The 15,327-nt window shown below is 38.6% G+C and overlaps 1 protein-coding gene across 9 annotated transcripts in view; it reads left to right on the top strand.

Moving 5' to 3' along the window:
- Positions 1-15,327, top strand: part of SLC4A7 (solute carrier family 4 member 7) — a 111,416-nt gene that overhangs the window by 40,458 nt on the left and 55,631 nt on the right. For 5 of the 9 annotated variants that reach the window (XM_055380909.2, XM_063703663.1, XM_055380910.2 and 2 more), the window contains 4 exons: positions 6,121-6,259; positions 7,124-7,284; positions 9,569-9,757; positions 12,000-12,371. In XM_055380909.2, coding sequence (XP_055236884.1) covers positions 6,121-6,259; positions 7,124-7,284; positions 9,569-9,757; positions 12,000-12,371 — 861 coding nt within the window. The remainder of the gene's footprint in view (positions 1-6,120; positions 6,260-7,123; positions 7,285-9,568; positions 9,758-11,999; positions 12,372-15,327) is intronic. The other 4 variants (XM_019024660.4, XM_055380914.2, XM_004033768.5 and 1 more) reach the window with 1 other exon arrangement.

Below are 15,327 nucleotides of genomic sequence, written 5' to 3'. Positions count from 1 at the left end.
GTTAGATGCAACTAAAGCAGTACTTTAGAGAAAAATTTGTAGCATTTAATCCTTATATTAGAACAGAAAAAAGTTGAAATCAGTGACTTAAACTTCTAGCTAAGAAACTAAGGAAAAAAATAGGGCAAATTGTAAGGAGAAGATGGGAAACAAAATTCAAGGAGAATGAATAAAGTAAAAATCAGAAAAAAAAACAATAGCAGACCTCAATGAAACGTAAATCTAGTGCGTTGAAAAAAGATTATTAAAATTGATAACTCTAAAGCCAGATTGATCAGAGGACAAAAAACCCCCACAAATCACCAGTATTAGAAAATTTCGGTACACATCCCGCAGAAATTAGAAAACTAATTAGAGGGCCGGGCCTGTTGGCTCACGCCTGTAATTCCAGCACTTTGAGAGGCCGAGGCAGGCGGATCACCTGAGGTCAGGAGTTTGAGACCAGCCTGGCCAACATGGTGAAACCACGTCTCTACTAAAAATAAAAAATTAGCCAGGCGTGTTGGCATGTGCCTGTAGTCCCAGCTACTCGGAGGCTGAGACAGGAGAATTGCTTGAACGCGGGAGGCAGAGGTTGCAGTGAGCTGAGATCTCACCACTGCACTCCAGCCTGGGCGACAGAGGGAAACTCCATCTCAAAAAAAAAAAAAAAAGAAAAAGAAAAAAGAGAATGCCCAGCGTGGTGGCTAATGCCTGTAACCCTAGTGAGACAGCCAAGTAAAAACGGCTCCCAAGACAATCTATAAGCACTGGGAGGATGGGGTGCAGCGGCAAAATGTTCACGCCATTTGCAGAGGGGAACAGCCTGGCCCCTCCTGTTCCAGGATAGTAACCAGGAATTCAGCTGGTGAGATGGACAGCCTGTTAGCAGGACTCCATCTCACTTTGCTGTGTTGTTGTTTTTCCTTTTCGCCCAATAAATTCGTAACCCCTCACCTTTCAAAGTGTCTGCGTGCCTAATCTTTCCCTGCCATGTGACCAGAACCCGGTTTTTTCTACAACACCAGCACTTTGGGAGGCCAAGGTGGGCTGATTGCTTGAGCTCAGGGGTTTAAGAACAGCCTGGGCAACATAGTGAAACCCTAGTCTCTACCAAAAATATGAAAATTAACCAGGCATGCATGTTATCCCAGCTGAGGCACAAGAATCCCTTGAACCCAGGAGGCGGAAGCTAGTGAGCCGAGATTGCGCCAGTGCACCCCATCCTGGGAGTGAGACGCTGTCTCAAAAAAAAAAAAAAAGGAAATGAGCTGTAGTATTCGATGTCACATTTCATGTGGATGACGTCACATTTTCATGGGATAAAACCTATTTGGGAGTTGTTTATTACAAAGTATAGAAGGATGAATAGGTTAGTCTGTGTTTCAACAAAGATCATGTTTCTCTAAAGATATACAAGATCTATTCAATATAATATTTAATATAAAAGATAACTGATAATTCATTAAGGGTGAAATATTAGAGACATTTTAGTCCATTCTTCAAAACTACAATCAATGCCAGGAGTGGTGGCTCATGCTTGTAATCCCAGAACTTTGGGAGGCTGAGGCAGGCGGATCACCTGCCTTGTCACCTGGTCAGGAGTTCAAGAACAGCCTGGCCAACATGGTGAAACCCCGTCTCTACTAAAAATAATTAGCCAGGTGTGGTGGCACGTGCCTGTAATCCCAGCTATTCGGGAGGCTGAGGCAGGAGAATCTGGGAGGTGGAGGTTGCAGTGAGCCGAGATCATGTCACTGCACTCCATCCTGGGTGACAGAGTGAGACTCCCTCTCAAAAAAAAAAAAAAAAAGAGTCAAGCTAATAAGAGAATATTATGGATGACTTTGTGGCAACTAAATTGATAATTTACATGAAATGGACAAGTTCCTGTAAGAATATAAACTACCAAACAGAAATGCATTAAAGAAGCCAGACATGTTGACGCATGCCTGTAATTTCAACACTGGGAGGCTGAGGCAGGAGGATTGCTTGAAGCCAGGAGTTCAAGACCAGCCTAGGCAGCAAAGCAAAACCCTGTCACTACAAAAAATAAAAAATTACCTGGGTATGGCAATGTGCATCTCCCCAACTGCTGGGGAAGCTGAGGTGGATTGATCGCTTTAGCCTAGGAGTTTGAGGCTGCAGTGAGCCATGCTTGTGTGACTGCACTTCCAGCCTGGGCAACAGATACCATCTCTTAAAAAATAAGTAAATGAAAAAGGAAGAAATGGATTAAAGACATTAAATGTGTAGTCTAAAACTTTCTGACAATGAAAATTTACTCTCAGATGGCATCAGGGATGAAATAAAACAAACGTAAGGAAGAAATAATACAGACTTTGCTAGAAAACATAAGAGGAGGGAACACTTCTCAATTTTATTAATGAATCTAGCATTACCCTGATACCAAAACTAATCAGGGATATTACAGGAAAAATACAACTACGGACAAAATATTTTTGTGCATATGGATTAGAAAATCCCTAGCAAAAGTACAACATTGTATCCAGCAATGTTTAAAAAGGCTAATATATCATGGGAGTGGTAGGCTGAGTGATAGCCTGCAAGATATTCATCTCCTAAACCCTCGAACCTGTGAATGTTACATTATATGGCAAAGAGGACTTTGCTGATGTGATTAGGTTAATTTTTTTTGTTATGTATTTTTTTGAGACGGAGTCTCCCTGTTGTCACCCAGGCTGGAGTGCGATGATGCGATCTTGGCTCACTGCAACCTCTGCGTCCCAGGTTCAAGCGATTCTCCTGCCTCAGCCTCCCAAGTAGCTAGGAGTACAGGCCTGTGCCATCATGGCTGGCTAATTTTTGTATTTTTGGTAGAGACAGGGTTTCACCATGTTGGCCAGGCTGATCTCAAATTCCTGATCTCAGGTAATTCACCCACCTTGGCCTCCCAAAGTGGCTGGGATTACAGGTGTGAGCCACCACATCTGGCCTATTTTTTATTTATTTATTTTTGTTTTTATTTTTGAGATGGAGTCTTGCTGTGTCACCCAGGCTGGAGTATAGTGGCATGATCTTGGCTCACTGTAGCCTTTGCCTCCTGGGTTCAAGTGATTCTCCTGCCTCAGTCTCCTGAGTAGCTGGGATTACAGGTGCGTACCACCATGCCTGGCTAATTTTTGTATTTTTCATAGAGATGGGGTTTCACCATGTTGGCCAGGCTGGTCTCGAACTCCTGACCTGAGGTGATCCACCTGCCTCGGCCTCCCAAAGTGCTGGGATTACAACTGTGAGTCACCACGCCTGGCTGGGTTAAGAATTTTGGAGTGGGAATATTATCCTAGATTATGCAGGTTGGCCTGATATAATCATAGGGATCCTTAGTAAGAGGAGGTCAGACGATCAGACTGGATATAGATGTGACAAAAAGAAGCAAGTGGCTACAGTGACGTCAGGAAGGGATCCTGACCCTAGGAATGTAGGCTGCCTTCAGAAGCTGGAAAAAGTAAGGGAATTTGATTTTCCTAGAGCCTCCAGAAGGAACCAGCCCTGCCAACACCGTGATTTTAGCCCTCTAAGACTCATTTGGGACTTCTGGTATCCAGAACTGTAAGAGAATAAATTTGTGTTATTTAATCCACCAGGTTTGTGGATTAAATTTGTTACTAGCATGATGGCCAAGCTAGGAACATAAGGTTGGTTTAAAACTTAAACATCTGTCAATGTAACTAAGTAATGTCATTAACAATACAAAGGAGAAAAGCAATACAACTATCTAAATAGGTTCAAAGTAAGCCTTTAACAAAATTCAATACCTATCCGTGATAAAACTCTCTGCAAACTAAGAATAGCAGGAAACTTCCTTAACCTGATAAAGAGCATCTACAAAAACCAAAAACCAAGAAAACCACCATATAGTCAACATCACATTTCACAATTAATGACTGAATATTTTCTGTGATTTGGGAAAAGGAAAGGATGTCCTCTCTGATGCCTTTTATACAACACTGTACTAGAAGACCTAGCCAGTGTAATAAGACAAGAAAGAATACAGGGCATACAGATTGGAATGAAAAAGTAAAATGGTCTTTATTCGCAGATACAGGATCATGTAGGTAGCAAATCCTAAGCAATCTACAACACTTAAGAGAACTAAGTGAGTTTAGCAGGTCCCAGGATATAAAATCAATTATATTTCTATATAGTTGCAATGAGTAATGAGAAATTGGAATTAAAATTATTGCTTATGGTAGCACTAAAAGTAGTATTTAGGGATGATTCTGACAAAGATTTGTGCAAGACCTAAATGCTGGAAAGTTTAATACAGTAGGAAGTTCAATCACAATATGTGTTTTTTTAATCCTGCCTAGGTCTTAGGTTATTTCTTCAATATGAAGGCTCATGACATAAACATACTGGAAGATTTTCAGATATGTTTTTTATATGCTTCTCCTCCTATTCTTTTATTTTCCTTGTCCTGGAGTTCTTGACTTTCTGCATCCCTCTTAATCTTTGGTTTTCTTCCTTCTTATCTGTTGTTTCTGCATTCTCTGAAATTTTCTCAGATCTGACTTTTACGAAAACAATTCCATTGAATCTACTCTTTATCCTGTTTAAATATCCTTGTTGCATCCACAAGTACTTGGAGGATTGTTCACTTAAGTGTAAATTTTGAGTGAGAACTCATCTCTCATATTCAGGGTAGCTATTTGTGGTGGTGTATTTGTTTATATGGAGCCCTAGGGCTTTCAACTGTCCTGGACTAGTATTTATGCTAATTCATCTGTTTCGGGTTCCTATACTACACAAGTAGTTTAATTTCAGATGCCATGAGTTGGTTATCTGTTCTTCGTAGTGACTTGTTCCACCCCCAAAACCCCAAGCTTACAGTTTTGTTTCTCCATGATAGTAGGAAAATACAGTTTCCGTATAGTTGGAGCTTTGAGTTTTCTCATCATTTTTTGGAACTTGGAGATTTTCTATTTTTCACTCTTTAACTTTACATTGTAAAGTTAACTGTTTAGCTTGATTGTATTTTGTTTTATTTTATTTTATGTTATGTTATTTTATGTTATGTTATTTTTGTTATTTTATGTTATGTTATTTTATTTTGTTATTTTATGTTATGTTATTTTATGTTATTTTATTTTATGTTATTTTGTTATTTTATGTTATTTTATGTTATTTTATTTTATTTATTTGAGACGGAGTCTAGCTCTGTCGCCCGGGCTGGAGTGCAATGGCACAATCTTGGCTCACTGCAACCTGCGCCTTCTGGGTTCAAGCAATTCTCCTGCCTCAGCCTCTGGAGTAGCTGGGATTACAGGTGCCCACCACCATGCCTGGCTAATTTTTGTATTTTTAGTAGAGACAGGGTTTCACCATGTTGGCCAGGTTGGTCTCCAACCACTGACCTCATGATCCAACCGCCTCGGCCTCCCAAAGTGCTGGAATTACAGGCGTGAGCCACTGTGCCCGGCCACATTTTATTTTATTTTATTGATTGATTGACTGAGACGGAGTCTCTGTCGCCTAGGCTGGAGTGCAGTGGCACAATCTCAGCTCACTGCAATCTCCACTTCCCAGGTTCAAGCGATTCTCCTGCCTCAGCCTCCCGAGTATTTGGGATTACAGGCGTCCACCACCATGCCTGGCTAATTTTTATATTTTTAGTAGAGACGGGGTTTCACCATGTTGGCTAGGCTGGTCTCGAGCTCCTGACCTCAGATGGTACACCTGCCTCTGCCTCTCAAAGTGCTGGGATTACAGGCATAGCCACAGTGCCTGGCCTTAGCTTATATTTTAAATGTTCTGTTCTAACTTTTCCATGTAGTTTTGGTGAGGAAAAAGGGCTGCCTTTGAGCATTATGTTCATGTTTTGGAATGTTACTTTTATTTTTGTTTGTTTAGATCGGTTATAAAGTTAGTTTGACTTGTTTATTTTCAACATAATTTTCTTTTTTTTCTATAGAGTTATCTTTCTGTGACTTTTTTTTCCCCCTGGATTGTTGGTTCTTGTTTCCTTTCAGAATTGTGATAGTTCAATAATTAAGAGAGTTTTGATGAAATATATTTGTTTATACAGGTAACAAAAGTGTTTCATTTTCAAAACTGTGAATTTATCTTTGAATGACTTGAGGAAAAATTTGAGTATATGTAAATTCTTATTTTGTAAAGATACACCATCCCAGAGAGTTCAGTTTATCCTTGGTACTGAAGATGATGATGAAGAACATATTCCCCATGATCTCTTCACGGAAATGGATGAACTGTGTTACAGAGATGGAGAAGAATATGAATGGAAAGAAACTGCTAGGTAATACTGCTAAGTCTCTCTCTCTTTTTTTTTTTTTTTGAGATGGAGTTTTGCTCTTGTTGCCCAGGCTGGGGTGCGATGGTGCGATCTGGGCTCACTGCAACTTCTGCCTCCCAGGTTCAAGTGATTTTCCTGCCTCAGCCTCCCGAGTAGCTGACATTGCAGGCGCCCGCCACCACGCCTGGCTGATTTTTGTATTTTTAGTAGAGATGGGGTTTCACCAAGTTGGCGAGGCTGGTCTCGAACTCCTGACCTCAGGTTATCCTCCCGTCTAGGCCTCCCATAGTGTTAGGATTACAGGCGTTAGCCACTGTTCCCGGCCTAAGTCTCATTTTTAAATTGGCTTTACTTGATTTCTTTTTGTAATGAGAATATTAAGTTGAAAGTATGAGATATCTGGTACTTTAAACCAGTGAGCAGAGAATTTCCTTATTAATTGACAGAAATTCTATCTTTAATTTTTCTCTTTATTCTCAAATTTGTTTACTTAAATAATCCTTTGTACTTTAATAAAGAAATTATGTCATTATAGATTTTAATGTCTACAGTTTTGTGTATTGCAAGTTTGGAAGAGGAATAGAAGTAGAAACTATATGAAATTCCATAGTTTGTTTTTGTAGGCTTATTATTATGATACCTAGAATAGAAAGAGGAACTACAAAGGAAATTTGTGACTATAGATATTGTAGACCATTAACCTAATTTGTGAAAATGTGTTTGTAACCAAAGTTTGTTCGGTCGTGGTTTTCTTTGTTTCTTTTTTTTTTTTTTTTTCTTTAAAGAACAAATGTTTCTTTATCACATTAAGATAAACAAATGAAATCTTCATTATTTATAAAATATTTTTATATTTTATGCATTCAGATGGCTGAAATTTGAAGAGGATGTTGAAGATGGCGGTGACCGATGGAGTAAACCTTATGTGGCAACTCTCTCTTTGCACAGTCTTTTTGAACTAAGGAGTTGCATCCTCAATGGAACAGTCATGCTGGATATGAGAGCAAGCACTCTAGATGAAATAGCAGGTTATAGTAAACTGACTTTTAAAAAATATGTAAGATGTAGTGGAATTTTAGACATTCATTTAACAACTATATGCTGAGCTTCTATTCTGTGGAGTGCAGTATAAGGAAATAAGATAGACTTTTTGTCTTTGATAAATTTGCAGATGAGATTAAATTAAAGCGACATAAGCGTAGTATCAGTAAGAGAGTGAATAGTGGCACAAGCAAATACAGAGTCTGTTCTGTGGAAATTCAGAAAAGAGTTTTTTGTTTCCTTGTTTTTTGGAATGGGGATGTGGGGAGTAGCCACAGAGAACATTAATTGTACAAGTTACTCATAAAATGTGAACACATGGGAACCAAGGAGTAGGTGATACAAGAGAAAAAGTATTTTAAGGAAGAGTAAAGAAAAGTCTAGAGAAGTATAGACAGGAATCTCAGGAAAGTTAGTTCTGTGTGAATATACACATTTCTTCAGTAGTGTTAGGAGGTATGTTGGGAAACCCAGTTAGAGATTAGATTGTGACTAGCCTTGAATTATTGGATTTTTTTTTTGAGGGGGGGATCACAGGGTCTCTCACTGTCATCCAGGCTGGATGGAGTGCAGTGGCATGATCTCGGCTTAATGCAGTCTCCGTCTCCTGGGCTCAAGTGATCTCCCACCTCAACCTACTGAGTAGCTGGGACCACAGGTGTATACACCACCATGCCTGGCTAATTTTTGAATTTTTTGTAGAGACGGATTTTCACCATGTAGCCCAGGCTGTTCTTGAACTCCTGAACTCAAACGACTTGCCCACTTCGGCTTACCAGAGTTTTGGGTTTACAGGTGTGAGCCACGGTGCCTAGCCAAGAAATAGGATTTTATTTGGTAGGCATTTTGGTGGTCTTGATGGTTTTTAAGTTGAGGAATAGTGTGATTTGAGATACACATTCAGGAAGATCATTCTGGCAACAGAATGTAGGGTGGCTTTGGATTAGGAAGAGTTTAGAAGCAAGTAGGCCAGTTATTGGCTAGGAACAGTCTAAGCAAGGAAAGAACTCTGGTAGGTTGAGCAACGAAAATGAAAGTGGGAGATTTGAAGGATAATGTGGAGGTAGAAAGTAGAAAAAGGCAGCTGTAATACAGCTTTTTGTCCACTAACTAAAATTAATAAAAACCAAAATTAACTTTGGTGGTAATGAATTTGATGGTGGGACTACCATTGTAGATTGCTCCCATGGAAAAACAAAAAGTCTGTAGTATTTAATCTTCAAGAGAACCATGAACTTAATACAATTTCTCAGGCTAGAAATACTTCAATTTTAGCCTTCTGTTAGATTTAACTGTGTGCTGCAAATATTTGAATTGTCCTTACTTTCTTGTCTCACATGAATAACTGAAAAATTAAGGTTGGGAATATTGAATTTGTATAATAAATATGGGTTTCAGACTTTGGTTTGCAATTATCACATAATACCATGTAGTACTTTTAGTATATGTTGTATAATCTAGTGTTCATTTGTTTGCTAAACTGTAGCTGTTGTGTTAAGGTTAACAGTTTACCTATTAGGCTGGTCCTTCCAGGGTTTTTTTTAGAGTAACCATATAGTTTTGAAAATTTGACCCTCTTCTTCCAAGTTAGTACCACTGTTTAAAACTATTAATATATATTTTATAAATTAAAAAGTTTAATCACCTCAGTAATGTATAAAATGGCATTGCCATCAGTTTCCCCATTCCCCACATCCCTTTCACAACGTGATTTTACTCTTCTTCCTAGAACTTATGACCTCATCACGTTTTATCTGTTTGTATGTTGGTTTCTCTACCTCTCAAAGAGAGCAGAAACTTGGCTCTGTTTTGTTATTTTTAAATTGCTGTATTCCCAACACACAGCGGACGCTCAGTGAATAGTTAATGACTGAGTGGGTCCTGATATTCATCTGCTGGAACAGTTTTGGGGGAGAATATGAGGTTTGGCAATAAAATACCTTTACATCTTAGGAAGCCAGTATTATTGAATATTCAGCTTAATAGAATTTATTGTATTCATACAGGGAAGCACTTTCAGCTATAGGAGGGCTATTAGTATATAATAGTAGCCTCTTTATAAATAATAGTATTTATTAAAATAAGGCGGTCTTTGTAATTCATTTTTATTGGTTGGATAATGTTCATTTATGCATTGATTATTTGTGACAGAATAAAACTTTCTAGAGCTATTTAAGGTTCTAATTTTTGTCATAAGGTTTCACTCACAGTTTATTCCTATATTATGGTCATCTGAGTGTTTAGTAATTTATTTTTTTTTTCATTGAATAGATATGGTATTAGACAACATGATAGCTTCTGGCCAATTAGACGAGTCCATACGAGAGAATGTCAGAGAAGCTCTTCTGAAGAGGCATCATCATCAGAATGAGAAAAGATTCACCAGTCGGATTCCTCTTGTTCGATCTTTTGCAGATATAGGCAAGAAACATTCTGACCCTCACTTGCTTGAAAGGAATGGTGAGATAAGTTGTGGCATCCAATTTTTGCTAACACTTCTACTGTAACAGCTTTCCAGTATGTTACGATTAACATTTGGGGATATTTAAACACTCACTATATCTACCTCTGAATTACTTCTCCTTCCTGCTTTGTTTCTTTTCAAGGCCTCTTGTATAATTAATTAAAGAGGCATAAATTATGATCTATAATTTTTAATTTTACCTTTTTGAAATTCTAAATCTTGGGTTTGAACCTTTATTTTAGATTTTTCCTAATTTTTTTTTTTTCTCCTGAACATACTTGATTTGCTGGTATAAACAAGTTTTTTGGATTGGTTTGCTGATTTCACGGCTCTTTATTTGTACAACTTGTGAAAGGCTTTTATGACTGTTCCAGTCTTACACTAAGGGTGACCTAGTTGGTGTCTTCTAATCCATCGAGAATGGCTCAGACCCAGGTCTACATATTCCGCCTTTCTACTCTCATTCTTAGGTTACAGGCAGGTTGTGTGGCATGTGGGAAGACAGTGTTTTTGCAGTCGTTTACCTCTGTTGGTGTCCTAATGCTGGACACTTGGAGGTTTTGCCTTTCTTTATTCTTCTGTGTAAAGCAGAGGAATGCATCAGTAGGGTTGAGAACTCTGACAGTGAGTCTGGAAAACCCGGGTGCAAAGGATCGGAGTGGCTTATGGAGAGTCACTGTAGCCTCCAGTAGTTGCTGTAAGCTGCTACTATTACCCAAAGCTCTTGAGGATTACAGTGAGGAGTAGTGGAGTATGGGGCACAGTGCCTGCTCATCTTTTTTATCCCTGAAATAATAGTATGACTTTTACGTGTTCTACCAACAAGCAAGCATAGGTGATAGGGTCTAGTTTTTCTAAAGTTGAAAATAATCATCTTTTTTATCTTCCACTTGGCCATGGAAACCCTTTTTAATCCATTTAAAATTATGCCATGTTGTATTTAAGCAATCTTAAGAGTAAAAGAATACCTCTTATGGACCAAAATTCAATGTAAAAACAAGCCAATGTATAGCGCATTTTAACGCTCTTTTTTGTCTTTTATTTGTTGTTTATATTCTCTCCTTTGGTGAAATAAGTTCATTTATCCAGAGGGACCCTATTCAGTCTTTACTCTTCATATGCAGTTGTTCCTCACTATTGTCCAATTGTAATTTGGTCATCAGAAGACATTGACTGTTTTCTTTTAAATGCCATTTTAGCATGTTCTTTTGTTGAAATATAGTTATAATTTGAGTTTTTCCTGCATGTAGCTTATTGTTTAAATGGTGTTTTCTAATGGATTATAGTTTAACTATTTCTGAAACCTCTTGAGCATGTACCTTTGATTAGGCCATATGGAATTGATTATTGTATTTGCATGTTTTTCATAAAGAATGTTATTCTTTTAAGATACACTTAGTACAAATATGAGGGGTTTAATTAAAAGTGTGCATGACCTTTTGAAATATTTTAGACCTACTGCTATATTGCTGTTGTTGGTGAGAAGTACTTTATTCTTAGCTAGTGAAATAAAAAATTATATGTGTTTGTTTTAATGTATCTGCTACATATCAGAAGTGAAAAGCATACTTTAGGACATTTATTAATATTTTTAGAGAGCTCAAGAATATGTATCCTTTAAAATTGACATTGTGTTTCTCTTTTTAAAAAATTTCTGTTGTTTGTCTTTTTTTAAAACTTGAGAGCAGCACCACCTGTAGATGGTGTCTTACTGACTTAATGTAAATATTTAATATCAGTTTTAAGTTAGAAATTATTAGTTAATGTTAACATGAACTTTTTCTCTAAGAGATAATTGTCTGTAGCTGTTTGGTAAAATGTAGGAAAAATACGCTAAATATAAGCTATTAGTTTTGGTTATTTTTGGTTTGAGTTATATTAATTTTGTATTACATATTTTTATTTGCTATTTATTGTTTAAGCAGTGACTTTGTATTGATATTGTCCTTTTTAAAAATGCCATGCTATTGGTCTTTCTAATTTCTAACAGGATATTGCCCCCACCATCTGTCATTAACAATTTTTTTATGTGTTCTGAGAACTAATTACAGTTTTAAGCAACGTTTTAGTGACTTTCTAACACGTAAAAACCCGATTGACATGCTAACCATCACATGACTTTGAAATTTTGGGCCTTTGAAGTATGCAATTTATAGTGTAAATTGATTTTTTTAAAAATGTCTCTATTTGCCTTCTGCAGTGAACTTCATCATTTTTCATTTATTTGTTTTATCTCAGGGGAAGGCCTTTCAGCCTCCCGCCACTCTTTGCGAACAGGTCTGTCTGCCTCAAACCTTTCCTTGAGAGGAGAATCACCTTTATCTCTTCTTCTCGGTCATCTTCTTCCTTCTTCAAGAGCTGGAACCCCTGCAGGCTCAAGGTGTACAACCCCAGTACCCACCCCTCAAAACAGTCCTCCTTCTAGCCCTAGCATCAGCCGCCTGACCTCCAGAAGTTCCCAACAGAGTCAGCATCAGGCCCCAGAACTACTGGTTTCACCTGCCAGTGATGATATTCCCACAGTAGTAATTCATCCGCCTGAGGAAGACTTAGAAGCAGCGCTGAAAGGCGAGGAGCAGAAGAATGAGGAAAATGTTGACTTAACTCCAGGCAACTATCCAAAATCCTCCATGTGTGGTGCTTTCTGCCTCTGAGTCACTTGCACTTGGAATGCCTTTTAGCACATAGCTTAAGCAGCATATGTAGATAATGCTTATAATTTATTTTGACTTCTGCATGCTTTTTTTCTTTATGATATATTGTATTAGGTTGGTGCAAAAGTAATTGCGGTTTTCGCCATTGAAAGTTTGCTGTACTTTCAATGGCAAAAATTACTTTCAGTGGCAAGAACTCAATTGCTTTTACACCAACCTAATAAAAAAGAGTAAGATTATTAAAAATTTGAGTTACAAAAAGACTACAAAGAAGACTACACATAATTTAAGCCCTTTTAAAAATTTCACTTAGATTTAAAGGTCAAGGCATTTGAACACTTCAGTAAAACATAGACTTTTTTATAATGTTTTAATTTGCCATGAACTTATTTTATATTTATTTATGTATTTATTTATTTTTATTAGACCGAGTCTCACTCTGTTGCCCAGGCTGGAGTGCAATGGTGTGATCTCAGCTCACTGCAACCTCTGTTCCCTGGGTTCAAGTGATTCTCATGCCTCAGCCTCCTGAGTAGCTGGGACTACAGGTCTGAGCCACCACGCCTGGCTAATTTTTGTATTTTTTTGTGGAGACATGTTTTCACCATGCTGGCCAGGCTGGGTGAACTTTTTTTTTTTTTTTTTTTTTTTTGGAGACGGGGTCTTGCTTTGGAGGCTGGCATGATCTCAGCTCACTGCAACCTCCACCTCCTGGACTCAAGCAATCCTCCTGCCTCAGCTTCCCAATTAACTGGGACTCAGGGGCGTGTCACCATGCCTGGTTAATTTTCGTATTTTGTAGAGACCAGGTCTCACCATGTTGCCCAGGCTGGTCTCGAACTCCTGGGCTTAAGTGATCCACCCACCTTGGCCTACCAAAGTGCTGAGATTACAGGTGTGGGCCATTGCGTCCTGCCTTGGTAGCTTGGTTTTGTGTGTGTGTGTGTGCATGCAGTTCACTCATAAGGTGAACGAACACATACAAATAAATTATAGTGAAGTGATGTGCCTTAAATAGGGATAGAGTCATACTCTGTCACCCAGGCTGGAGTGCAGTGCCACAATCATAGCTCACTGTAGTGCCACAATCATAGCTCACTGCAGCCTTGAACTCCTGGGATCAAGCAATCCTCCTGACTCAGCATTCTGAGTAGCTGAGACTACAGGCACATGCCACAACATCTGGCTAATTTTTTTGTAGAGACAGGATCTTGCTGTGTTGCCCAGGCTGGTCTTGAACTCCTGGCCTCAAGCAATCCTCCTGCCTTAGCCTCCCAAAATGCTGGGATTATAGGTGTGAGTCACCAGGCCCAGCCATACCTTTTTTTCTATTTAATGCTTTTCTCCAAAGAATGTAGTACATTTTAGGTTTTTTTTTTTTTTTGCTTGGGCGGGTGGGGTGGAGAGACAGGTTCTTACTCTGTTGCCTAGACTGGAGTGCAGTGGCGCCATCTTGGTTCACTGCAGCTTCGCCTCCTGGGTTCAAGTGATTCTCCTGCCTCAGCCTCCTGAGTAGCTGGGATTACAGGCGTGTGCCACTACCACCCAGATAATTTTTGTATTTTTAGTAGAGACGGGGTTTCACCATGTTGGCCAGGCTAGTCTTGAACTCCTGACCTCAAATGATCCACCCACCTTGGCCTCCCAAAGTGCTGGGATTACAGGCATGAGCCACCATGCCCAGCCACATTTTAGTCTTTTAAATAAAGATAGGATCAAGTGTTCTTTTTCTCATTTTGCCTTTGAGAAGATTGAAGTTCTCTAATGACTGACTGCCTGGAATCATATCCAGACTCGGATTTATGTTTTGGAATAGATTTTAGTTGTCCATTGTGTCATGCTGTTATTTATCTTTAATCCAAATTTACCTTGAAATTTTCAGGACCAGAGTTCCTGTAGTTAGGGAAAAAAAAATTTTATGTGCAGATTAGCAAAAAATTATTATTTTTTAGTGGAGAAAAGGTTTATAACTCATTTTTTTTTTTTTTTTTTTGGAGATGGAGTCTCGCTTTGTCGCCAGGCTGGAGTGCAGTGGTGTGATCTCGGCTCACTGCAACCTCCGCCTCCCGGGTTCAAGTGATCTCCTGCCTCAGCCTGCCAAGTAGCTGGGACTACAGGCATGCACCACCACGCCTGGCTAATTTTTGTATTTTTAGTAGCAACAGGGTTTCACCATGTTGGCCAGGATGGTCTCGATCTCTTGACCTCATGATCTGCCTGCCTGGGCCTCCCAAAGTGCTGGGATTACAGGTGTGAGCCACTATGCCCAGCCTATAACTCATCTTAAGGGCTATAAAGTATGAAAATTTGGTTTATCCTTATGTTGACTACATGTACATTTGTACATATATCTTTTTGCCTAATTAATATGAAATAAATATATTTTAGTGACTTTTTTTTACTATTTCAGCTAAGCCTCAATGTGATGGATACTAATGCTAACCATTGGTTTTAATCACATAAGTATTATCACATTTCTCCAAAATACTGACAACATCCAGCACTTCAGTGGGTAGCTTGGTTATTAGCCTATTTAATGTGTATGCAAATATGTGTAAGTTAGATGGACACACCCATTTTCAGAAACTTAGAAAAGTTAGTTATCTTCCCCTGCATCATACAACTAGTAACTGATGGCCTAAATCCTCTGACTGGAAATCCTTGTGTTCCTATCATTATGAAGTAAACCTCTCTTTCTATTGGCTTTATGGAAATACACCAGTTACATTTAGCCAAAGCTCGTTGTAGTTGCAAAAAAGGATATACTTTTGGAAGTACAAATAGAAGCTTCATGGCTAAATCATTATGACATTAGTTATAATAGTAGTATGGCTGCCATTGTTTTATAGTTTGTTCCAGAGACAGTGATAAGTGCTTTTCAAATATCATATTTCTAATTCTTGTAACGATTT

The sequence above is a fragment of the Gorilla gorilla genome, chromosome 2 (assembly GCF_029281585.2).
Source record: "Gorilla gorilla gorilla isolate KB3781 chromosome 2, NHGRI_mGorGor1-v2.1_pri, whole genome shotgun sequence".
Classification (NCBI taxonomy): domain Eukaryota; kingdom Metazoa; phylum Chordata; class Mammalia; order Primates; family Hominidae; genus Gorilla; species Gorilla gorilla.
Note: the sequence above shows the minus strand (reverse complement) of the source record. Positions and strands in the feature narration are given on the sequence as shown.